The sequence below is a fragment of the Plecotus auritus genome, assembly GCF_963455305.1.
Source record: "Plecotus auritus genome assembly, chromosome: 6".
Classification (NCBI taxonomy): domain Eukaryota; kingdom Metazoa; phylum Chordata; class Mammalia; order Chiroptera; family Vespertilionidae; genus Plecotus; species Plecotus auritus.
This window is the reverse complement of record NC_137773.1, coordinates 97,747,121-97,771,629: the sequence shown is the minus strand read 5'-3', so window position 1 is coordinate 97,771,629 and position 24,509 is coordinate 97,747,121. Positions and strand designations below refer to the sequence as shown.

At 50.8% G+C, this 24,509-nt stretch overlaps 1 protein-coding gene across 2 annotated transcripts in view; it reads right to left on the bottom strand.

The window, feature by feature from the left end:
* Window positions 1–1,649: 1,649 nt before the first annotated feature.
* SLC25A42 (solute carrier family 25 member 42) overlaps window positions 1,650–24,509 on the bottom strand; it is a 38,806-nt gene continuing 15,946 nt past the window's right edge. For both annotated transcript variants that reach the window (XM_080671643.1, XM_080671644.1), the window contains 7 exons: window positions 10,984–11,095; window positions 7,955–8,060; window positions 6,580–6,605; window positions 5,823–5,989; window positions 5,413–5,529; window positions 4,925–5,076; window positions 1,650–3,754 (listed from right to left, as the gene is read on the bottom strand). In XM_080671643.1, the coding sequence (XP_080527769.1) occupies window positions 3,447–3,754; window positions 4,925–5,076; window positions 5,413–5,529; window positions 5,823–5,989; window positions 6,580–6,605; window positions 7,955–8,060; window positions 10,984–11,064 (957 nt within the window). In that variant the 5' untranslated portion in view covers window positions 11,065–11,095 and the 3' untranslated portion in view covers window positions 1,650–3,446. The remainder of the gene's footprint in view (window positions 3,755–4,924; window positions 5,077–5,412; window positions 5,530–5,822; window positions 5,990–6,579; window positions 6,606–7,954; window positions 8,061–10,983; window positions 11,096–24,509) is intronic.

Sequence of the window (24,509 nt, the reverse complement as noted above, 5' to 3'; positions counted from 1 at the left end):
ACGGCAAAGATAATAAGATCTTAAGGGAACACTAGGAATTATCAGAAATTACTTGAATGTGACAATTTCTTAGGAAGATACAAATCAGGGACTTGAGTCTGGGTCTGGTCTCCCAGGTTGAAGGCAGGTGCCCGGGCTGGGCCCTGGAGAGCTCTTGGTTCCACCCCTCACCAGAGTTCTCTGGAACCTCAGCTTACAGGTCCTGCATCCATCCCCTTGCTCAGATAGCCTGGCTCCCTGTCTGAGCTCCCCTCTCCATCTTCCCTCATCTGCTTGAACACCCTACATGGCTTTCCAGTGCCAGTCTTGGGGCTGCTGCCAGACACCCACCCTGTAGGGAATTCCCAGGCCTTGGGGGGCTTTTCCCAATTCCTCAGGTGGGGTCCTTCCCTCCCTTAGCTGCCTTCCAGGATTCCCACCTGACTTTCCTGGGCCCCACAGCATATTTTTTAGGTGTATTTCACATCAAGAGCCAGAACAGCATCACCCATCACGTTGCCCACCCCAAGCAGAACACACCAGGGTTCACCCAAGTCTGGGAACCTTGACTCACCCCTCACTGAAGGTGTTTGAGGCCCACTGCACACTGGGGCTTGGCGGAGTTGCATGAAGAAGCTGCAGCCACTTCTCTCCAGTGTGTCTGTGTCACACCCATTGCTGCCTTGCTGGGGCATAAAAACACAAAACACACAAGATTCCTGCTCAGGTCACTTGAGAACATCTCACCTTTCTACCAGGCCGGTGTCTTGGTCTACAGTGTATAGAACAGTTAAGAGGAGGCTAATAAATAACAATCATGAAGAGATGCTTGGCCTTGCAAGAATCACTGGAAAATGTGACTAAAACACAAGGAGGTACCACGTGGCACCCCCAAATGGGGAGTCAGAGGCCGCCAGCTGGGTTGTGGCTGAATCTTGCACAGTGCCTGTGGGTACCGAAGTTCACACAACTGCACTGGAGAGCACTTTGTACCTGGAAGAGTTGACTCCACAGCTGGCTCGTCCCTCAGGGACACATCCTGGGAGATTCTCACCTGTGGGTGCAGGAGCCAAGGTGGCAGTCACAGCATTATTTCTCACCGCAAAAAGCTGGCCCAGGAATGAATAAATAGATGGGGTTAAGTAGTAAATAAGTAAATACCATGTTGCTCACCACCTACACACAAGGCTCCCACTTCCTGCCTCTGGTTGGTATTCCCTGAATACCATGGCCACTGAGACAGACCTCTGGTGCCCTCACCTCCTGCAGTTGAAGATGGCAACATTAAATCCAATGCTTCATCCAGCTGTGGACTGGAGCCCCCAGCACATGACAGGGAGCAAGAGAGAGAAACCTCAGGGTTTCTCTGGGGCCCACTTGCTGAGCAGGACACGGCCCATCCTGACTGATGTCTGGAAGGACATCCCTATTACACTAACTGGTAAATGGGATGCCCCTGCAGAGTAGCTGGGAGACCTACCTACTTGGTAAACCATTTCATGCAGTTTGCGTTTTCTAGAAAATCATAGTATGAATTAACAATAAAAAATTACATTTTAAAAAAGTTTTATTCATGACTTTATTGAAAAATTTGTCAAAATAACCTCAACCCTATTTTTGGTTCGTGGGGGTGGGGGTCAGAGCCTAAGAAAAAAGACATGAGCAGGAGGAAAAGTCAATTTAATTTTTATTAAATATACTCTCTTGGCACAAATCTTTAAAATATATAAACATTATATATTAACAAAGTCTCTTCATGGCATCAAAATAACTCCAGACCAGGACAGGCAGCCAGTGGGGAGGGGTGTGACCGCGGAGGGTGCCAGCCCAGCTGTGGGGTTGGGGGAGTGGGTATGGTGCTGCCGAGGCCCTCGGGGTTGGGAGCGACCTTGGGGAGGCACATGGGCCAGTAGGACCTGGAGGACCCTCCTGCTCCTGCCCAGCCTGCAGCTCAAAGGAGGGTGCCGCCCAACCCGCCACCTGGTCTCACTCACCTGGGGTGGACCCCCAGTCCCTGATGCTCTCTCTGGCCTGGGGCCCTGGAGCCCCCATCCTGTCTCCCTGTGAGGGATGCCCCTGCCTCTCCTGAGTGCTGGGCAAGGCTGGGAGAGGTGAAACACCCAACAGGACAGCGATCACAGGCTGCTTGGGTCCCTGGGGACAAGAGCCTGGGAATGATACGGGGGCCGGCCAGTGGACACATGCAAGGACGGGCACACCACAGATCCAAGGCAAGAACAGACAAGGGACAGAGCGAAGGTAAGAAATGAGTCATGACTGGAAATGAGTGTGGAGCAAGCACACAGACCATTTCACACATGATGGGGCTGGAGCCAGATCGGGCTGGTGAGGGTGTACTGTGACTAGACCCAAGGTCAGCCAAATTTTAAAACCAAAAGAGTAAAAAACCTTCAAATGTCAGTAGGAAATGGGTGTTTCTGAGTCCTTGTGATACCCAGGGTGGGCGGGAACTTCTCTCTTGAGACCGGCTCCCTGGGGGTGCCCCGTGGTAACTAACCTCTTCTGAACTGCCCACCCCGAGCCACACAGTCACGGGCTCCCATTTGGGGAAGAAAAAGGCTACCACCCACCTCCATGCATTCCATTCATGGAAATCAGACAACCCTGTAGGCCTTAAATTGTCCCACATCCAGGCCAAGTGCCCACTCAGGTGGGGAGTCAAGGATGTGCCAGATGCTATAGGTCCCCCCAGAAGCCTCTGTGCCTGTCGGTAGAAGGTCAGGGCCGGAGGTTCGGCCTCCATGGGTGCAGCTGTAGGGTGGGCAACAGAGGGTAAAACTGGCTCCAGGGCCCCACCCTGTCATGAAGTCAGGATCAGAATCACTTGGAGAAGGCTGTTCACCAGCAGAAGACTCTGGGGACTGAGGAGTCATGTCACCTGGTAAGTAAAGGCGGAGGGGGGGTGGTGGCAGGCAAGAGGTTGCATTTGTAGCCGCAGCTGAGCAGGAGACTGGTCCCATGTGAACAGGCAGCCAGGCCTCTCCCACACTCCGGGCTACTCCACCCTGAGCATTGAGCATAGCCGGGGGCCAATAAGGGGCAGGCGGAGTCTGGCTCTGAGCCTAGTAGGGACAGGGTCACTAGAACCAGGAGCGTGTCCAAGGGCACAGAGCACCAGGAGGTGGCGCTGGTCACCCCTGTGTCAGGGCGTTTGGGGGAGGGGCACTTCCGGGAAGCAGGGCCAGCTCCAGTGAGGAGGGAAGAGGAGAGGCTGTGGGCTCATGGCCCCAACACTGCACTTCAAGGGCCTCTGACGTTCCTCGCCGACCCATGGGCACTGAGCCCAGGCCCCCTGGCCTGTCCGCTCGTTCCACAAAGCATTCCCACGTGGCTCTGGGGCAGAGCCAAGTGCCCCTCAGTCCCCAGGCTCCAAACTATTAGGGGTCAGCGGTCCTCCGCGTGCTGGAGCTTGACTCCCTGTCCTGAGGGCGGCCAAGTGCAGGCCCCTAGCTCTGCAGGCGCCGCAGCAGAATCTGCATGAGGTCGAAGGTGGTGAAGCTGATGCCAACGGCGATGGGGCCCTTGAGCCAGTTCATGCTCAGGCCCTTGTAGAGGCCACGCACCACGCCCTCCTCCCGCACTATGGTACTCAGTGTGCAGGCGATGGAGGTGCGTGGGTGGCCTGTGATGCCAGCCGTCTGCATGCGCCTTCGCACCACGTCCAGCGGGTACGAGGCTGACTGCCCGATGAGGCCAGCGCAGGCCCCGAAGATCATGCGCTCGAAGGGGTGGGGCTGCCGATGGCCGCTGTACTCTGCGGGGAGGGCCAGGAGGGGCTGTGAGGGCGCCACCGGAGCGCACACTACACCCGCAAACACCCGCAAACACCCGCACGTTTCAGGACCTGACGGGTCCCCGGCACCTTCCCACCCGGAGCCACTTCCTCACCTCCTGGTCTTTTTATTAAATTGAGAAATAAAAGTTGTTTAAGACAGAGAAGCACATGATTCCAAAGACCCAGAATGAGCTCCCAGAGAATGACTTTTGTCTTCCCTCCAGTAAAGACATCAATGTTTCCCGACTCTTCCTCCCCATTCCCTCCCCAGCCGAGTCCTGCGCAGGAGCCTGAGAGCAGGGGCCTGAGAGCAAGCAGAACTGTGAACACCCAGCACTGCCTCCTGGGTCCAAAGGGACCGAGGATGTGTAACCCATCAACAGGGGTTCTCCAAACATGCACTGTAAATTTATAACTAGGAATTAAAAATGGGAGACACCACTGTTCACTCACCACATTAGGAAAACATTAAGTAAACTGAAAATACCACTTGGGGTGAATGTGGGGCCAGGGCCCCAGGCAAGTGCAGCATAAAACTAAAAACGGGGTTTTGCACACACACCCCGCCCCCTCACCAAGGAGGCACTCCTGGATGTCCACTGATCACAGAAAATCTGCCAACAGCCTAAATGCCCCTCCCCTCACATAGATGACTCAATACCGGCTGAGCAAGAGCTGCAGTACCCAGAGGTGTGGAAGATGACTCAACTCTTTACCTTTTATAAGCAGGAAACCAGATGAGGGATTGTTCCTGCCACATACTAACTGCACAAGTATTCCCGACCACGGAGAGGAAGCCACCGGCACTTGTGGTGGGGGTGGGGTTGTTATAATGTTCCCTATACTTTCCAAGTCTCTCAGAGTTAAACACAAGAAGGCACTCCTCCTCCATCCAGGCTACTCATAGGCTTTGTGCAGGTGCCTGTGTTGCACAAGTGGCCACCAACACCCTGGGCCACACTGACCTTTACAAGGTTGCTCTAAAATTGGGCACTAAGTCTGGGTTCCTTACACGGTTCCAGGGTTCCTGACATCATGTGTCTTCTCTTGATTCGGACCCTGAGCCCCCGGCCTGCCTGACCCTGGGGGTCCTAGTGCCTGGCCTCCAGGTCTGTGTGACCCATGGGTGCTGCCCCACCCCCTCCTCACCTCTGTGCAGGCTCTTGAGTGTCTCATATGTGAAGAAGCTCAGCCCAGCATAGGGGATGACCCCCAGCACGGTGGGCGTGAAGCCATGGTAGAGGGTCTTCAGCCCCTCCTCCCGGGAGATGCGGATGAAAACGTGAAAGATGTTGCTGTACCTGCCAGGACAGAGGGGCCGGAGGGTGGGCTGTGGACTCAGCCCTCGCCTAGTGTTCCCGTGTTTTTAATGTGTCTGTGACCAATTAAAAATGAAGACTCAAGTTTTACGGAAGCAGAACTGACCCCCAGGCTGAGAACGTTTTGGAAGCTACAGAATGGCCTGCCCTGTGGTACCAGGCAGGGTCCACGTGGTGGGTGTTGACACTAGTTTCCTCTGTGGGCTGGACACAGAGGCCCAGACCCAAACCCAAGGATATGACGAACAGATTCAACTTCGGGGCCCCACTGGACACAGAGCTCCTGGTACTGGTGAAGGTCACCATGGTAGGACTCACATTTCCTTTGGGGTCACGGCCATGCGGGCTCGGACCAGGTCCAGGGGGTAGGTAAGTGAAGCAGCTGTGGTTCCAGCGAGTGCCCCTGCGAGGAGGCGAGGCCAAGGGGGCAGGGCTCTGAAAGGGGGAACGGGGGAGGAGAGATGGTGAGACCCCAAGGACCACAGGAGGGAGGCCCAGCCCAAGGCCCACAGCTCTCAGTGTAGAGCAACCAAGAACAGGGGGGTTGGCTTTCTGGTAGCTGAGATGGTGGAGTCTCTTGGTGGACGATTCAATCGGTGAATGGTAGGGACTTTCCCTTGTGGCCCTCCTGGGACCTGGGTTCTAACATGGTGAGCATGTGAAAGGAAGACAGAAGAGCAGGGGACTGAAGAGTTGAGAGGGTTAGGAGGGAGGGGTGGGGGCCTCACTCTCCACGGAAGCCGTAGTAGCGGCCCAAGACTCGCTTGTACTCCTCGTGTGCGCTGAACTGGATGGCAGCGTAGGGCACCACACGCACCATGGTGGCCGAGTTCCCGCGCCAAAGGCTGAAGAAGCCCTCGTTGAGGTAGGTGAAGTAGAGCAGCCGGAAGGCCTCCTAGAGGGGGGGCAAGGTCAACACCTCCGCCTGTCCTTTCCTCTCCCTGCTCCGTGAACACCTTGCTTTACTTTGTCCAGCCCTGTGCCTGGGGGCCCCACCTTACCCACTACATTCTCTGCCCACACAGCCCTCGACCCTGGGAACTGTAAAATGAGAGGGGACACCAGGTTTGCAAAGCAGGCTCAGAGCCCCACACAGGGTGCTTTGTTGATGTTTGTCTGGTAGTCTAGCTTTTAAAAATGTTTTTTTTTTCTTTATTAAGTAACACCTGCTCTATGTTTAAAAATAAATGTGAAAACATGGGTTTAAAACATCAAGTCGCCTCACCCCCGGCCCTAGGACAGGCACTCTCCTGGCAATTCCCAGTGGGCTGCATCCAGGCAGTACTCAGGGTGCCAGGACAAGTGGCCCCACCCCCAGCAGGTGGGGCCGATGTCACCTGGGCTCCTGGGAACCAGCCTGGGGGGGAACCAAAGGGGAAAAGCATCTTCCCACTTCCCCCACCCCCAGGCCTCCACAGCCTCCTGCCAGCCCAGCAGGGCAGCTGGTGAGTCCCAGAGCCAGGAGTTGGTGACCTAGTGGCTCACCTTCGCAGAAAATCTTTTTGAAGATACTGGCGGGAGGGGGAAAAAAAACAACACAAAACAGACCGTTAGATGCGAAGGAGAGGACCCCCCCAAGTCTGCATGACCCCCCACTGCAGGAAACTGGTCTAAGCTGGGAAATGACAGCAGCCCCTGAGCATGTTCCCTACCCCCCAAAGGGCTGAGGGGGTAGAGTCCTGAGCAGGATCACTCTCCTCCCAGGAACCTCCTCATCCCCTGTACCCGGCCACTCTGCATGCCAACCTGTCCCCAGGAAGCGGGGGTGAACTGCCCAGGGGTCTGTGGGGGACGTGCCTCTGGAGGGTTGACAGCATCCCCACCCAACCAAACCCCTTTGAGGAAGGTGTCACAGTCCTTAGCCATGTGGGGATCAGTCCAGGGGATCCAACTCCCCCAGGATAAGGCCAGGGAGGTCTCTGTCTTGTAGTCTCCCACTCCTCACTTCCTGAGCCTCTACTTTGTTTCTAACACACCCCTGCACTCTCGTCTGCGTGGACATGTGCACGCGCACTGCCTTCAGAGTTACAGCAGTCCCTGCGGGGCACTACACTTCAGGTTTGCCAGGTAAAAACGCAGCTGACACGGAGGAAGGAACACAGGGGAGCTCAGCCTCGTGCCTGCTCTTTCCACAGCCTCTGGGGAGGGGGTTGATGTTATCGTCCTCGTTGTCTAGATAAGGAAACCGAGGCACAGGGAGGCTAGGGTTCCAGCTCAAGGAATTGGGGAGGGCTTCTCTTTCAAAACAGCTGAAGGACGGGGTCTCAGGTTGTGGCCACGCTCCTGCCTGGTGCCGAGCAGGCACTGGCCACTGTACAGGATGGAAAGGCCTCATCTTCAGGGGACCCTGAGCCTGTTTAACCCTAAGAAGAGAGAGATGGTTTCTTGAACTGTGTTCCCCAAGAAGACATGGCCATGTCCTCACCCCCAGGACCTTACGGAAATGAGGCCTTTGCAGAGGTCATTAAATTAAACCGAGGTTGTATTGGAGTGGGGTCAGCTCTAACCGAATGATCGGTGTCCTCCTAAGAGGAGAGGACACAGGCAAGAAGGGAAGGCAGAGATTGGAGTGATGCAGCCACAAGCCAAGGATGCTTGGAGCCCCCAGAGCTGGGAAAGGCAGGAAGGGCTCTTCTCCTGGAGCCTCCAGAAGGAACCAACCCTGCCAGCACCTTAGGTTCAGACTTCTGGCCTTGGAAATGCGAGGGAATAAATTCCGGTTCTAAGCTGCCTGGTTTGTGGTACTGTGTGCTGGCCGCCCCAGGACACCACTTCACAGCGCAGTTTGGGGAGCTGTGAAGAGGGTGACTGCCTGGCAGCATCTCTATCACAGAGGGACAGACAGACAGACAGCTTTTACCTTGGAAAATGATTTTGGTTCGGTCCAAGGGAGCTACTGCCGTTTTGGCAAGAGCGCCAGCCAGGGCCCCAGAAAAGAGGGAGCTGAGAACTTGCCTGTGATCGCTCTGCAAGAAACACATGAACACACGTCTGTTGTCAGAGAAGGAGGGAGAGTTCTGCTCCCAGGGGGGTGGCACCAAGATGACCTTTCCTCACCCTCCATCACTCCCCTGCCCTGGTCCAGGGCGGAGAGATGCACAGCAGCATGAGTGTCCTGGCCCTCATGGGCCCTGGACAAGCAGTGGTGGGTCCAGGCCTCAGAGCCCTCACAGGATATGGTAAAAAACCTCCCAGCTGCCAGGGACCATCCATGAGAGGTGATGCCCTGTCTGGGCCACAATGGGACTGACTCCAAACATAAGTCACCCCTGACCCATCTTGTAAGCCTTGGTTCTGTCCACCCACATATGCCAGACTCTTGCATTGTAGTGTTTCAGGGAAAAGTCATGAGGGCCCTTGTGGTGGTGGGGGGACAGGTAGGGGGTGCTGGGCAAGAGGACCCTGCCTGTGTCAGTGTGTCCCCTTTCTACATCTTTCTGTCAGGACTTCAGGGACTGGTGTCTGTGGCCCTTCAGCCAAGGCAAGGGAGATGGGGATGGTGCTGGCCTGCATTTCGAGCTCCCCTGGCAGCCTCAGGGCCACCACACTCCCCATCTTCTGGAGGCTCCCCAAGTCCTCCGTGTACAGCCTCTCTCCCGCCTTCCTTCCCTTCCATGTCCATCTGAGTCCTGAGCAGTCTCACTAGGTTGGAGTCTATATTCTTCCACCTGACTCTCACAAGCAACTGTGGTGAGCAATCTGCAATGTTCTGGACTGGAGGTGCCCGCATCTCTCCTTCGTCAGCAATGAGCAAGATGGCAAGGATCAGGTCGTTCAGTGACCCCAGGAATCCATGAAGTCCCACAAAGACAAGGTGCCCTGAGGGGTCTGGAGACATGCAGCGCAGAGTGGGGCTATATATGAGCCCCACCAGCCCCCTCAGGGCCACCCCCCATGATCTACGGAGAGAGCAAGACATGAACTAAATCTTCAGACAAAGGTGCACAGTCGCCAATCCAGGTGGGGGCAACAAAGAGGCTGGCTTTTGCCCAAAGAGACATGGAGAAGCACAGAGGTGGATAGGCCATTTTCACTATGACCAGGGAAGAGGTGGCTCCTGCAGTAACTGAGATGGAGTGGCAGAGGCTGAGACCAGAGAGGGTGCAACAGGGGAGACTGTGAGGGCATTTGGGGGGTAAAACTGGCAGTCTAGGTCTGAGTGGATATGGTGGAGCTCAGGGCAACCCCTCACCAAGTCTGCTTAGCTCAGCGGTGGCCCAGGGGTGAAGGGCCTGGCCCTGGGTCTGTCCACACTTCTAGCCTGATTCTGGACTCTGTCCTGACTGTAGTGACCAGAGGATGGCCTCTCTGGTCTCTCCTTCCTCATCTCTGACATGCTGAGTGGTGTCTCCTGGTCCAGGTCCCACTCCCAGATCCTCTTCTGTGTGTCCCAGGTGCTCGCAGGGGCTGTGTGCCTTGCAGCCTGGCCCCAGGCCCTGTATGGCCCCAGCTCCTTTCCCTTAACGCCCTGGCAGCCCCTCCACCTGCCTAGAGAGGTGGTTTTCCTCCTGTGTTTCTGAGGCAGAACTTCACTAGAGGGTTCCATCTGCTCCTTGATTCACACAGGCCTGTCACTGGGACCCCTGGCTCTTCTGGGTCACACTGCAAAGTTCTGGTTGTCTGGTACTGCTGGCTTTGAGAGCCATGAATGTCAGGTGCTAGAAGGTTCAGTGGTACTCCTAGCAGCTGCTCCCTGCCTCAGTTTCCTCTCTGTGAACCAATGAGCAATTGCTCACCCCGCTGTGAGCCAAGGGAACACCCCACAACAGCTTATGTGCCTGTCGGCACTGAAGGCGAAGCCGATGTGTCCTTTGTGCCTCCTTCTGCAGGTCACTTCCTGTGTAATCTGTGGTTCTTACAATCCCAAGGGCAGCTCTGTGCGTCTGGAACACATGTCCTTAAGCCCTGCTCTCGAGGGGGCTCCTGACGCTCTGTAAGTCCATTTCCTGGCTCAGCAGATGCTGCCAGTGGCTCTTACTGACCACAGCAGCTTATTTTTTGAAGAGCTCAGCACAGGCATCATCAAGTGGTCAATGTGTCCTTGTCCATTGTATGGAGGGATCCTGCAGTCTGACTGAGAACGTGGGCCATCACAGATCCAAACAGCCGTAAGCACTGCGAGAAGACTCTGGGCTTCTTAACCAAAGAAACAGGATTTACAGGGTGAGCTCCCACATCGGGCTGGCCAAGTGGACCAAGGCTGATGTCAGATGCATGGCTGGCACAGAAGAAGATGGGCACTGGGTATCCAGACATGAGATGGGAACAGACAGGCCTTTTGCTGGGATCCAATCAGCAAATAGAGGGGCTGAGTCTCCCTCGTGCTCTGCTGGGAAGTTCACTAAACTGGGAGGGACACGCATGCCTGCTGTAGGCTTACCCTCGATGCTCCACATGGTATGGGGATGGTGGCCCGACACACTGGCCCACAAACCAGTCCTCCCACCTGCCTGGCGCTCTGCAGGGCCACCTGGAATTTGGGAAAGGTCTGGAGGGTTGGGAGGGTCACCACCTCAGCCTTTGAGCTTGTAAACTTTGAGACCTGCCAAAGGCACCTGAGCCATCTGTGCCTTGAGAGCTAGGATAGGCCGTGAGGGCCCTTCCTCACAAATGAGCCTGAGTTTGCTGATTCTTTTGTGTTTGCAAATCTGAGAGAGAAAAGGGGCTCCAGGACAACTTCGGACACTCCAGCCAAATTTGGGTAAGGTTTTGGCTCTTGCCAAGTGGTTGGGGGCTGGATTCACATCACAAATGGGGCAGCCAGCATCTCCCCGACCCACGGTCTCACACTGATGCAGCCCCACACCAGTGTGTGTGTAGGGGATGATCTGTGATGGTGCACACCCACAGGAGAGGGACCCATGAGAACACATGAGGGCAGGTACTTGCCTTTGAAGGGACGGATGAGGGCAGGACGGCGTTGGCATCCTCACGCAATCGCACCGCGCCTTCCTTCACACCATTACCCATTCCAGGCTGCTGGGGACAGGGAGACCCGGTCCTGAGGAACAAGAGGGGACATGAAACCCGATGAGAAAGGGCCTCCCCCGTCTGCCTCATGCCCCATTCACTTGAAGCAAGAACTGAGTGTGATTTCCTAACCTGGTACCTGCCTCCCTACAGGGAAAGAATGCCACAGTCCCCTCCACTGATGGCTTAATCATTTATAAAAGTATTTTATTTGATTGTCACAAACAGGCCTCTGAGTCATCTGCCTTTTTAGCCTATACCAACTGGGCAGATGGGCTCAGAAAAGTTAAGCCACCCCGCTGAGGTCACATAGCAGGGGGCAGGGGCATGGTAGGCTGTGAGGCAGAGAGGGGGAGGGGCCCTGTCTGCCCAGAGCCAAATGCCCACTGGGCTCAAGACAGCTTGGACCTGAGCCTCTGACCACAGAAACAATTTTAGAAAATTAATTGTCCTAGCCAGTTTGGCTTGGTGGATAGAGCGTCGGCCTGTGGACTGGAGGGTCCCAGGTTCAATTCTGGTCAAGGGCACATGCCTGGGTTGTGGGCTCGATCCCCAGTAGGGGGAATGCAGGAGGCAGCCAATCAATGGTTCTCTGTCATCATTGATGTTTCTCTCTCTCTCGCCCTCTCCCTTTCTCTCTGAAATCAATAAAAACATTTTTTAAAAAAGAAAATAATCTTTTAATTTAATTTAAAGATTGTGTGGCCGCCTCCTCTTCTTGGCCGCATTTATAGAAAGGGCCCCAGTACTTGAGGGTTCCTCACTAGAAACCCACACTTATGCTCTGGGTGGAGATGCACGCAAAGCTCAGCATACTACCGTGAGGGGACTGCAAGGAAGAAGAGGTGAAAGACAGGTGTCACTGAGATCAGTGTGCACCAGTGCCCTCTGAGGTCTTGGTTCCCATGCTCTAAAATTATCCAATAAAGACGGAGCATTTGAAATCTTGCTCTCCAGTATATGTCGTCAGTTTGGCTCAAATAAACTCATAAAAATTCTCTGCAGGTTTGGATGTTACGTTGACACCTCTATGGGAGCAATGATGGAAAAAGAATAAAAAAATTATATAATAAATCAATACACCTTCCTGTAAAATGCTGCAAAGGGTGCAGATGTGCCCTGAGCAGGCTGTGGAAGCAACTCCTGCCCTCTGGGTCCTCCCAGGCACTCCACATCAGTGCCAGTGTGGAAGGTTCTAGAAAGCAAAGTGGGATTCCACTCCATTGGCCCTCTGCCGCTGTTTCCTATTCAAAACAGGACTGGCTCTGGAAGAATGGCTGCTTCCAGGGCAGAGCAGGAAACAGGGATGAGACCGAAGTACCCTGAGGTGCCAAGGAGAAACCAAAACTGAGGGGGTGTGATTATACCAGTTCTCAAAACTGTCAAGGTCATCAAATCCAGAAAGTCTGAGAAACTGTCTCAGCCCAGAGGTGCCTACAATACACTAGTGATGACTAAATGCTATATGAGATCCTGGGACAGAAAAAGGACATGGGGTGGCGGGGAGGGGGGGTGCACGGGGAGAGAAGGAAATCTGAATAAATTATGGACTTTAGTTAATAGTAATGTATCAGTATTTTGGAAACAACAACAACAAAACACCCCCAAATAGCCACTTTAAATTGGAGCCAGAATTGCCATCCCAGAGGAATTGCCTTGTGAATCTTATGACTCAAACCAGGGGTCCTCAAACTTTTTAAACAGGGGGCCAGTTCACTGTCCCTCAGACCGTTGGAGGGCCGGACTATAGTTAAAAAAAAAAACTATGAACAAATTCCTATGCGCACTGCGGGCCTGGGATGAGTCGGCTGCTAAGCAGGACAGGCAGCGGCACCCGGCGGGCTGGATAAATGTCCTCGGTGGGCCGCATGTGGCCCGTGGGCCGTAGTTTGAGGATGCCTGCCTCAAACCTTTAGAATGTTAAAAAAGCAAAATAACCCTTGGACTGGGCCTCAAGAACATTGTGTCCCAGACAACTGTTTGCAAGGATAATAAGAAAGCCAAGGGGACTAAAAATTAAAAAACATTGTTTAGGCCCTGGCCGGTTTTAAGCTCAGTGGTTAGAGCACCAGCCCGCAGACCGAAGGGTTGCAGGTTTGATTCCCAGTCAAGGGCACATACCTCAGTTGCAGGTTTAGTCCCTAGTCCCTGTCAGGGACACATGTGGGAGGCAACCAATCGATGTGTTGCTCTTGTGTTGATGTTTCTTTCTTTTTACTAGTAAGCGCCCCCCCCCCCAACTCCTCCCTCCCTTTCACTCACTCTAAAAATCAATGGCAAAAAATATCCTCAGGTGAGGATTAAAAAAAACACATTGTTTAGAATGTGTCACTATGTTAGCTTATCTGCATCAGTAGAAATGCCTTTTTTCTATTGATGTAATTGTTCCTCTTCCTTTTATCATAAACTAGAGGCCCGGTGCATGAAATTTGTGCACTGGGGAGGGGTCCCTTAGCCTGGCCTGTGCTCTCTCACAGTCCAGGACCCCTCAGGGGAAGCTGGTAGTCGGACATCACTCTCGCAGTCCGGGACTCTTCAATCCTTACTGCCCACCTGCTCACCGCTCCTTACCACTCAGCTTGCTGCTCCTTAGTGCTGCCACAGAGGCGGAAGAGGCTTCCACCACCACCACTGCACTTGCCAGTCATGAGCCCGGCTTCTGGCTGAGCAGCACTCCCCCTGTGGGAGCGCACTGACCACCGGGGACAGCTTCTGCGTTGAGCATCTGCCCCCTGGTGGTCAATGCGCGTCATAACAACCAGTCGTTCTGGTTGTTCCACTGTAATGGTCACTTAGGCTTTTATTATGTAGACTAGGGGCCCAGTGCACAAATTTGTGCACCTGAAATGAATTGTGGGCTGCGAGGCTGTGGTGGGTCTCGGCCCATCCTCTGCACCCCGGCCCGACCCCTCCCGCTGTGGTCCCCGATCCCCTGTCTGCCGGCAGCCCCGCTCCTGCTGACACCACTCCCACACGCTGATGGCACAGGCCCTGCTAGTACCCACTGATGGCGTGGAGCCGGTGCCATCAGCGGGCCGGTGCCATCAGCGGGTGCGAGCGGGGCCAGCGCCATCAGTGGGTGCAAGCCGTGGCTGCTGCCCAAACCGCCCCTCAGGAGCAGGGGGAGGTGGAGAAGCCCTCAGGGGCAATCAGGGCCAGCAGCTGCCACTCACACCCACTGACAGCGCTGAGTGATTAGGACTGGCGCCGGGCACCAGCAGCGGGTATGAGCGGCGGCTCCAGCGCCAGCTGTGGGTGCAAGCAGGGCCGGCGCTGGCAGTGGGTGCGAGTGGAGGCTCCAGCACCGGCAGTGGGTACAAGTGGGGCTGTTGCCGGCAGCAGATGCGAGAGGTGGCTGCTGGCCCTGATCACCCCTCAGGAGGCCTCAGGGGCAATCAGGGCCAGCAGCCACCACTCACACCTGCTGACGGCGCCGAGTGATTGGGGCCGGCATCGGCAGCAGGTGTGAGCGCCAGGTGGGACCACAGCACAAGTGAGCAAAGAATTTTCAGTAACTACCAGAGGCTCGCCCCAATGACAGCGACCAGTGCCCTGCCTTGGCCTGGCACCCCTGCTCAACTGCTCCACCATCTCGCTGCAGCTGATGCCTACCATGTTTCATGTGCGTGCCCTGGTGGTCAGCACACATCAGAGTGACCGGTTGTTCGGTTGTTCCACCGTTCGGTCTATTTGCATATTAAGGTTTTATATATATAGATACCTTTGCCTTGTCTTCTAATTGGAACACTCTTTGGGTTTCTGCCTGAATCAGTGCTTCACCAGTAGTTGCTCCTTTTGATCTCAAATAAATGCTTGTTGCCTCTCACTTTGACCTTTATTTTTAGGTTAACAATTTGTTCATTAGTTGTGACAAAGGTACCATACTAATGTCAGATGTTAAAATTGAAGAAACTGGGTGTGTAGAGTTTAGAGGCTGTGTTACCTTTGCAACTTTCCTGTAAGTTTGAAACTGTTCACAAACATAAACCAGGCCTTAGCAGTATTCCCAAGCCCACTGCTGGGGTGTCAGCCTGTGGGATGCACTGAGACTGCATTACCACCTCTAGAACCTCCAGCTGTGGCTCACAGCTCCCCAACACTCTGTGCCCTGGGGATCACCCTTGTATCTGGGCATGGATGGTGCTATATCTTGTGAGCATGCTGAATGTGAATACATTCTGTAGCACCTTCTTGAGAAAAGACCCAGCCCTTTGTACACCTGCAGTGGGTGAGGTGCCCTCCCCCAGCTCTTGCTTCATGTTCCCCAGGAGATCTCAGTTTTGAAATAAATAGTTCCCTCAGGCAGGCAGGTGCTCGCAGGCTCAGACTCGGGGCTGCTCGAGGAGCCCACTGGACCTTATGAGGGCCTGCCATGGTATCTCAATATAGACAGCTCAGACAGGGGCCCCAGTGTGGTAGAAACAATCAGAAAAAAAAAATCACCACACAAACTGGTGTAGACCTATAAGAGCATGTCACTGCAGGTGACAGAGCATTGAGGTAGGTCACTGGGAAGGTACCTGCAGGGAGCTGACCCTCAAAAGACATCTCTACTCAGAACCTGTGAATGTGATTTTATTTGGAAAAGGATCTTTGCAGATGTAATTTTATTTATTTAAATTTTTTTTATTGATTTCAGAGATGGTTTTAGAAACCATTAATGATGAGAGAGAATCACTGATCGTCCTGGATTTAGAGTGGGCCCTAAATTCAAGGACAAGTGATCTGTTAAGAGACAGAGGGAAAAGGAGACAGACAGGGAGAAGGCCCTGTGAAGACAGAGGTAGAGCAGAGACTGGAGTGGTGCCTCCCTAGCTGGGGCCACCAGAACGCCTAGAAGAGACAATATTACAATTTTATTATCTATAGTCTCTCCCTCTTCTAGAGCAAGGGTGGGGAACCTTTTTTCTGCCAAGGGCCATTTAGGTATTTATAACATCATTTGTGAGCCATACAAAATTATCAACTTAAAAATTAGCCTGCTATATTTGGCCAAACATTTAATTAACTCGCCCCTAATGCCTCGGCAGGGCCAGACCCAATGATTTCATGGTCCTTATAAGACCCAAGGGCCAGATGTTCCCCATCTTAATTTCAAACTTCTGACCTCCCAAATGATGAGGATGAATTTTTGAACCTTGTCTTAAGACACACGGTTTTGTGATTTCTTATGGCAGTCACTGGAAACTAAGCCAGGGCCCTTTTTAGGGAAGAACCTGGGGGTGGGGGTGCCAGGGCCCCACCACCCCAGCAGAACAGGTCGTCTCAGCCTGATAGCTACTTCCATCAGGGATCCTGGGGCCCCCTGGCCGCTCCCCAGGATTAAAGGGTGAAGAGGAGAACGTTCTTGCCCTGGGGATTGTGGGGGTTATCTCAAGCTTTTGTCCCTCAGGCCAACGACTAATTTCTCTAAGAAATAAAGACTTCTGCCCTAGCTGGTTTAGCTCAGTGGATAGAGCGTCAGCTTGCGGACTGAAGGGTGCCAGGTTCGATTCCGGCCAAGGGCACATGCCTGGGTTGAGGGCTCGATCCCCAGTGGGGGGTGTGCAGGAGGCAGCCAATCAATGATTCTCTCCTATCATTGATGTTCCTATCTCTCTCTCCCTCTCCCTTCCTCTCTGAAATCAATAAAGAAATACATATTAAAAAAAAAAAAGAAATGAAGACTTCTTTGCTCTTTCAAATCAATTAAACAAACAAACAAACAAACAAATAAATCCAAGACAAAATAAGGCAAAGAAACAGTCAGGTCACCAGAATGATACAACTTAAAAGCATGACAGGTGCCTGCCTGTGCTCATGACGGGGAGGCAGGTGTCACCCTCAGTGAGAGGCTGTTTGCATGCATGGGGCAATAATGCAACTGTGCAACAAGGTGGGGGGGTGTAAGGAGAGCGGCTGAGGGTGGCACCTCTGTCTTGGAATGTGTGCTGTACCCCCAATATGTGAGCATGAAGACTGTGGGCCATTAAGGCCACCGCCAGCTGCTGGTCCCAGTGAAGGGGAAGAAGGGGACAGGGGAAATATGTGCCCTGTGTCCCCATGGGAGAGTGCCACCTAGCTTTTTACTGATAAGCGAGCCAACCTGGATCCAGGTGGGGCACTGCCCAGATGTGAAGACCAGAAGCAGATCAGTTGTTCATAGTGTGTTGTCAACAGTAATGGAAACTTGCTGAATGCAGCAGGGGCCAAGGTAGGAGGGGATCAGACATTTCCCCCCAATTTCAGTTGACATTACAATATTATATTAGTTTCACATATACAACATAGTGATTAGACATTTATGTAACTTACGCAGTGATCCCCCTGATAAGTCTCGTATCCATCTGACACCATACATGATTATTACAATAGTATTGTCTATAGTCCCTATACTGTTGTTGTCATTCCCATCACTTTTTATTTTTATTTATTTTTACAGTGTAAAATTTTTATATTTAGAATTAGCCAGCTGGACTCAGTGTAGATTATCCTAATTTTGTTGGCAACATCCATAGCATCATCATAGTCAGGAGCCAGTCGAACATATGCCTTTTTCCCTCCATCAGGCCTGATCAGGATGTTGACCTTCACCACGTCAATATCATAGAGCTTCTTCACAGAATGAACACAAGTATATTGTTGTCTTCTGTCTTCTTCATGGCTGACTCAGCAGTCAGGGGGAAATTGATTACGGTATCGTGGTCAAGCTTGTTTCTCCTGGGTGCGCTCTTCTGAGGATATTGGGGCTGCCTTCGGAGCCTCAGTGTCCTTAGCTGTCAGAAGGTGGGTGACGTGCTGATCTTTTTTTGTGTGGCTATGGACACCTTTCCGCACTGCTTTCTTTGCTTCAAAGCCTTTGCTTTGGCTTTGGCTTTGGGAGGGGCAGGGGCTTCCTTTTTCACTTTTGGTGCCATCTTCGTAAAAAGGGTCCCCATGACTTTTTATTTTTATTAATTAATTAATTAATTTATTTATTTATTTATTATTATTTTTAAAAATATTTTTATTGGTTTCAGAGAGCAAGGGAGAGGGAGAGAGATGGAAACATCAACGATGAGAGAGAATCACTGATTGGCTGCCTCCTGCACGTCCCATACTGGGGATTAAGCTTCCAACCCGGGAATGTGCCCTGACCGGGAATATCAAACCATGACCTTCTGGTACATAGGTTGGCGCTCAATCACTGAGCCACGCCAGCTGGGCTCCCCGTGACTTTTTATAATTGTCAACTTGTATGCCTACTCACTCAGTAACAGAGGGAGGACACCAGCCATGTGTGGATACCGCCCCCCCCACAACACACACAGCTCTCTTCTGTGGTCAAAGTCCCTCCTACTGCATTCAGGGACCCCTGCCATGCTCTCCACTGGCGCCCTCCCCCTAAGAGGCCACATAATTCTGAATTCATGCGCACCTACCCTAGGGAGGTCCCCCTCACTGAACTGTATCTCCTACTGCCCTGCACAGGATCCATGTTCAGAATAGTTACCAGGTCGCTCGCTTTTACTGCTGGTGTGGGGATACCTGGCTGGGTCTTCTTTGTATGTATCCACCCCATGCCCCAGTTTGGGCCTCTACATCTGTGCTCAAGAACACGGGCTCCTTGAGCATCATCCAGAGCTCATCATCAGTTAAATAGTGACCAACAGCCCACGTGGCCCAGGATGAGGCCTGGAACGTCCTCAGTTGGCACAAGCAATCCACATACCAGAGCCACCTGCTCCCATGCCGACTTCCTCCAGTCCCTACAGGACCTGCTACCCTCCCCCTCTCCAGAGCAAGAGCCCAGGGTTCTGCACCAAGGTAGGCAACTGGGAGAGGAAGTTTCTTAATGTCCTTTTGTTTCTATTATACCTTGTTTCTTCCCTTGTCTCTAGTAATACTGAATTTCTTTCTTTTTAAAAATATTTTTCATGTTTAATAGCTGAACAGTTATTTCTTTTTAAAATTTTTTTCTTCTTTTTAAAAAAATATATATTTTTATTGATTTCAGAGACAGGAAGGGAGAGGGGGAGAGAAACATCAATGATGAGAGAGAATCATTGATTAGCTGTCTCCTGCACAACCCCTACTGGAGATGGAGCATGTAACCAGGGCATGCGCCCTGACTGGGAATCAAACTGTGACCTACTGGTTCATAGGTGGACATTCAACCACTGAGCAACACTGGCTGGGCAACCGTTATTTGTTTTAAGAAATATTTTAAACTAGGAAATACATTTTACATCATACATTCACTTATACTCACATACACTCATGCATGCATGCCCTAAAGAAAACCAAGTTTCAAAAAGTAAAAGATAGAGAATACCAAGAAACAAAATTTAATCCCTACTCTCCAGCAGATTCTATATTATTCCCCTTTGTAAATTCTCAGTCTAGTAAAATAACTCTAAATATACCACATTTTTGTTCTTCTGGGCCTTTGAACAACCTTTTCCCTGCCTGAAATATCCTCCCTCTTTCCTTTACAAAAACCCATTTCAAAACATACCTCTCTGACCCTCTTGTTCCCACTAGGAGTTACTACCACTGCCACAGAGATACTTTTAACATTTACATATCATGTTTTCCCAGCAAAGGCATGTAAGTGTATTTCAAGAAAGGAGTGGTTAAAATTGTCAGAAAAGAGAACAAAGAGTATCTTAAACTATTCTGTATTTCCCACAGTGCCTAGCACAATATGATGCACAAAGATATTCAATATATATTTTGATTTGTAATCAGTGAAAAGTATAAACTTGCAAAATTTTATTGAAATATTAGAAGTGTAAATTAAAGGGCAATGGTATTCCTACAATAGTGTATCTCCAGGTGAGATAATTATTCTTGTTTATGTGAATAAAATTTGATAAAAATAAGCCTTAAAAAAAAAACAAAAAGTAAAAGATACCTTTTAAAAAGTACTATTTGCTCTGCCATTTCCCTTCTCCTCTCTTCTATTTAATTTCAATAAAGCTGATCACAACCAACTAAATTTATGTCAAAATAATGGGACTCAATCAGTAAACTCAAACTACTGTGCTATAGGCTGTGATTAAAAAGGCAATTTTCATCACTTTATTGTTTAAAAAAAGAGAGAGAGACAACAGGCCCAAAATGTAGTCACTTGTGCTAAGCCCCAAATCACCAAACTACGACTTAATATCTAACTTACAGTTTCAACCTCTCCCAGGAGTGGAATGTTAAACCAGTCAATCCGGAATCACCTGGTCAGCACTAGTGAGGTTATCTGCTTGATACACCCCTGCTATCCCCTTAGGGAAGGTGATCTTTCCACAAACAAGCTACTCTACTCTTTGCTATTAACCTCCTTGTCCCACTCCTTCTGCCTATAAAATTGTACAGCTCCTCAGGGCTTCTTTAGATGGGATGCTGCCTGATTCATGAATCTGAATAAAGTCAATAAGATCTTTAAAATTTGAAGTTGAATTGTGTTTTTTAAGATTATATATTTTGTATCATATATTAATACTAAAGGCCCGGTGCACGAAATTTGTGCACTCGGGGATGTGGGGGCGTCCCTCAGCCTGGCCTGCGCCCTCTCACAATCCGGGAGCCCTCGGGGGATGTCCGACTGATGGCTTAGGCAGGGAGCGGGCCTAAGCTGACAGTTGGACATCCTTAGCACTGCCACTGAGCCCGGCTCCCTGTAGGAGCACACTGAATACCAGGGGCAGCTCCTGCGTTGACCGCCTGCCCCCTGGTGGTCAGTGCATGTCATAGTGACTGGTCATTCCGTCGTAGGGCCGAAACTGGCTCTCCGACATCCCCTGAGGGGTCCCAGATTGCGAGGGCACAGGCCAGGCCGAGGGACTCCACCGGGTGCACAATTGGAGCCGGGGAGGGATGCAGGAGATTGGCCAGCTGGGGAGGGACTGTGGGAGGGCTCCAGGGTGTGTCCAGCCTGTCTCACTCAGTCCCGATCAGCCGGACCCCAACAGCAAGCTAACCTACCAGTCAGAGCATGTGCCCCCTGGTGGTCAGTACACGTCATAGCGAGCAGTTGAGTGGCCTTAGCATATCATTAGCATATTACACTTTGATTGATTGAATGGCCGACCTGATGACCAGACACTTAGCATATTAGGCTTTTATTATATAGTATATGTATGCACCATAAAATAACTTCTAGAATGAGGGTGCAGCTTTCAGAACTGGGAGAGGTCCCCGGGATCTTGGAGGTACTGGGCCCAGAAGTTGCCCTCTTGTGTCACTTGTCACAGCAGAAAGATGCTCTCTGGGGTCACGAGTGCCCTGTGTTCTCTGAGGCTGAAGAGCATGAGAAAGAGGAGCTAGTCATGGCCGGGCCCTGGGGACAAGGGTTAGATGCTCCATGACAAGAAATTGCACACCTGGCCAGGACTTTTAGGAAGAGGCGAAACCCAGAGGATACCTTGTAGGCATCATTTTGAAGGGAACACAAGACCGTTGGTTTTGCTTCAAAACCCACAGTTGGCTTTTTCAAAACAAGTCATCCACAAGCTCAATGATGTATTTTTATAAAGAGTATCTGGGCAGGGGGAAATGAAACATTACATTAAGCCAATTGTAAATGTTTGCTCCTAAAAAACAACTTTAACTCATACAACCCAATACCAAAAACACAATCTGATTTTAAAATGGGCAGAGGATCTGAATAGACATTTTCCCAAAGAGGACATACAAATGGTCAATAGACAATGAGAAAGTGCTCAACATCACTAATTATTAGGCAAATAAATAGAAAAAAATACCAGCCCTGGCCAGGTGGCTCAATTAGTTGGATCGTCGTCCCATACACCGAAAGGTTGCAGGTTTCATTCCTGGTCAGGGCACATACCTAGGTTGTGGGTTCCATCCCAGTCAGGGCTCATAGGCGAGGCAACTGATTGATTTTTTTTCTCTCTCTCTCCCTCCCTTTCTGTCTCTCTAAAATCAATAAAAACATATCCTCAGGTGAGGATATATCAAGACTACAGTGAGGTATCACTTCACACTTGTTAGATGATATTATCAAAAAGGTAAGGATGTGGAGAAAAGGGAACCCTTGTGCACTGTTGGGTGGGATTGTAAATTGGGGTAGCCACTATGGAGAAAGCAGTATGGAGGCTCTTCAAAAACTTGAGAATAAAAATACCACATGATCCAGCAATTCCATTTCTGGATATTTATCTGAAGGAAACAAAAACACTAACAAAAAGATATCTGCACCTCCATGTTCATTACAGCACAACAGTCAAGACATGGAAGCAACTTAGGTGTCCATGGACAGATGGTACATCCTTAGCACAAGGGAATATTATCTATAATAATTGAAGCATAATATGCTAATTAGACTGGACTGCCGAATGACCTTCCAGATGTCATTCCGGATGTCCTTCTGGATGAAGCCATGGTGGTGGGGGGCCGAGGTAGAGGTGGTTAGGGGTGACCAGGCAGGCAGGTGAGCAGTTAGGGGGAACCAGACAGGCAGGTGAGTGGTTAGGGGCAATCAGGCAGGCAGGCAGAGTGGTTAGGGGTGATCAGGCAGGCAGGCAGTGTGGTTAGGGGTGATCAGGCAGGCAGGCAGAGTGGTTAGGGGCAATCAGGCAGGCAGGCGAGCAGTTAGGATCCAGCAGTCTCGGATTGCGAGAGGGTGCAGGCCGAGCTGAGGGACATTCTCCCCAAGCCCCCGTGCACAAATTTCATGCACCGGGCCTCTAGTTCAATCATAAAAGAGAAGGAAATCCTGCCATTTACGACATGGATGGACCTAAAAGAAACAAACACAAATACTATATGATCTCATTTATATGTGGAATCAAAACAAAACACCAAGCTCATAGATACAGAGAACAGATGGTGGTTGTCAGAGATGGGGGGAGGGAGTGAAATGGGTAAAGGGGGTTGAAAGGCACAAACTTTTAGTTATAAGTCCTGCAGGTATAATGTACAGCGTGGTGGCTATAGTGCTGCCTTGTGGCTCTCTCCCTCCAGAAGAAAATCTGTTTAAAGTTGAACTGCACATTCTTCAATTCAGAGTGAAAGCTGAGGGTCCTCTGATTTCAGAGAGGAAGGGAGAGGGAAAGATAGAAACATCAATAATGAGAGAGAATCATTGATTGCCTGCCTCCTGCACGCCCCCTATTGGGAATTGAGCCTGCAACCCAGGCATGTGGCCTTGACCGGAATCGAACCTGGGACCCTTCAGTCCACAGACTGATGCTCTATCCACTGAGCCAAACTGGGTAGGGTCTGAGGGTCCTCTGAAATGAGTCATCTGCATGGTCTTGGGTGGTTCATGCTCATGCAGAACAACTGGGGGAACTGGATTTATGTGAGGGGTTAGGGTGGGGTCTGGGATTGTTTCTTAAAAATACCTTCAGCCCCAACTGGTTTGGCTCAGTGGATAGAGCGTCGGCCTGCAGACTGAAGGGTCCCAGGTTCGATTCCGGTCAAGGGCATGTACCTTGGTTGCGAGCACATCCTCAGTAGGGGGTGTGCAGGAGGCAGTTGATCGATGTTTCTCTCTCATCGATGTCTCTAACTCTCTATACCTCTCCCTTCCTCTCTGTAAAAATCAATAAAACATATTTAAAAAAAAATACCTTCAGCACAAGAAAAGAAAATCTGTACCTATGTGTAGTGATGGATTTTAATTAGACCTATTGTGGTAATAATTTCTCAATATACACAAATATAAAATGATTATGTAAAAAAAAAAAAAATCTGGCATGATCATGATGAGATTTTACTATTTTAAAGAGGAAATTAAATTCCTAATCCTATGTATTCCTGCATTACAACTTCAATGGCCACATTTTCCTTTGTATTATGTGAAAATACTACATGTATTACATGTATATGTGGTAAAAATAAATAAATAAATAAATAAATAAATAAATAAATAAATAAATAAAATAAAATAAAATGATTATGTTGTCTACCTAAAAGTAACATAATGTTATATGTCAATTATATCTCAATAAAAAATGCAAAAATACTCCATCCTTCAGGTAAGAAAAACAATATACACAAGGACAAAGGACAGACTATGCATGACAATGGAACTTCTACCGGCTACCTCTGTAGCAACCAGCCAGGAAGCAAACCACATCCCTGTAGCAACCAGCCTAAAACAGTTGGAACTTGGTCAGTGACTGAAGCCTAATTTTTGTTCCTGCTTTCAACTCAGGACCAATCAGAGAATGCCAAATATACCCCCTAACCAATCACAGAGACTTCCTCATACCAACAGCTTCCAACAGGGACCCTAAGCCTCTCCTTCTCCATCATAAAGCCCCCTCTGCCCTGCCTGCCTGAGTCTCTGCCAAGTGCAGGAGTGGCAGCTAGCTCCGTGGCTCTAGGGAACTCTAAACAGCAGACTCTGCTCTCAGTTGGGAGGCCTTCTTTATTTCCAAAGGTAACTAAATGAATGGGGAAATCCCACAGAAGCATGTTGGGGGCACTGGGAAGGACACAACATCGCTTCTATGGGATTC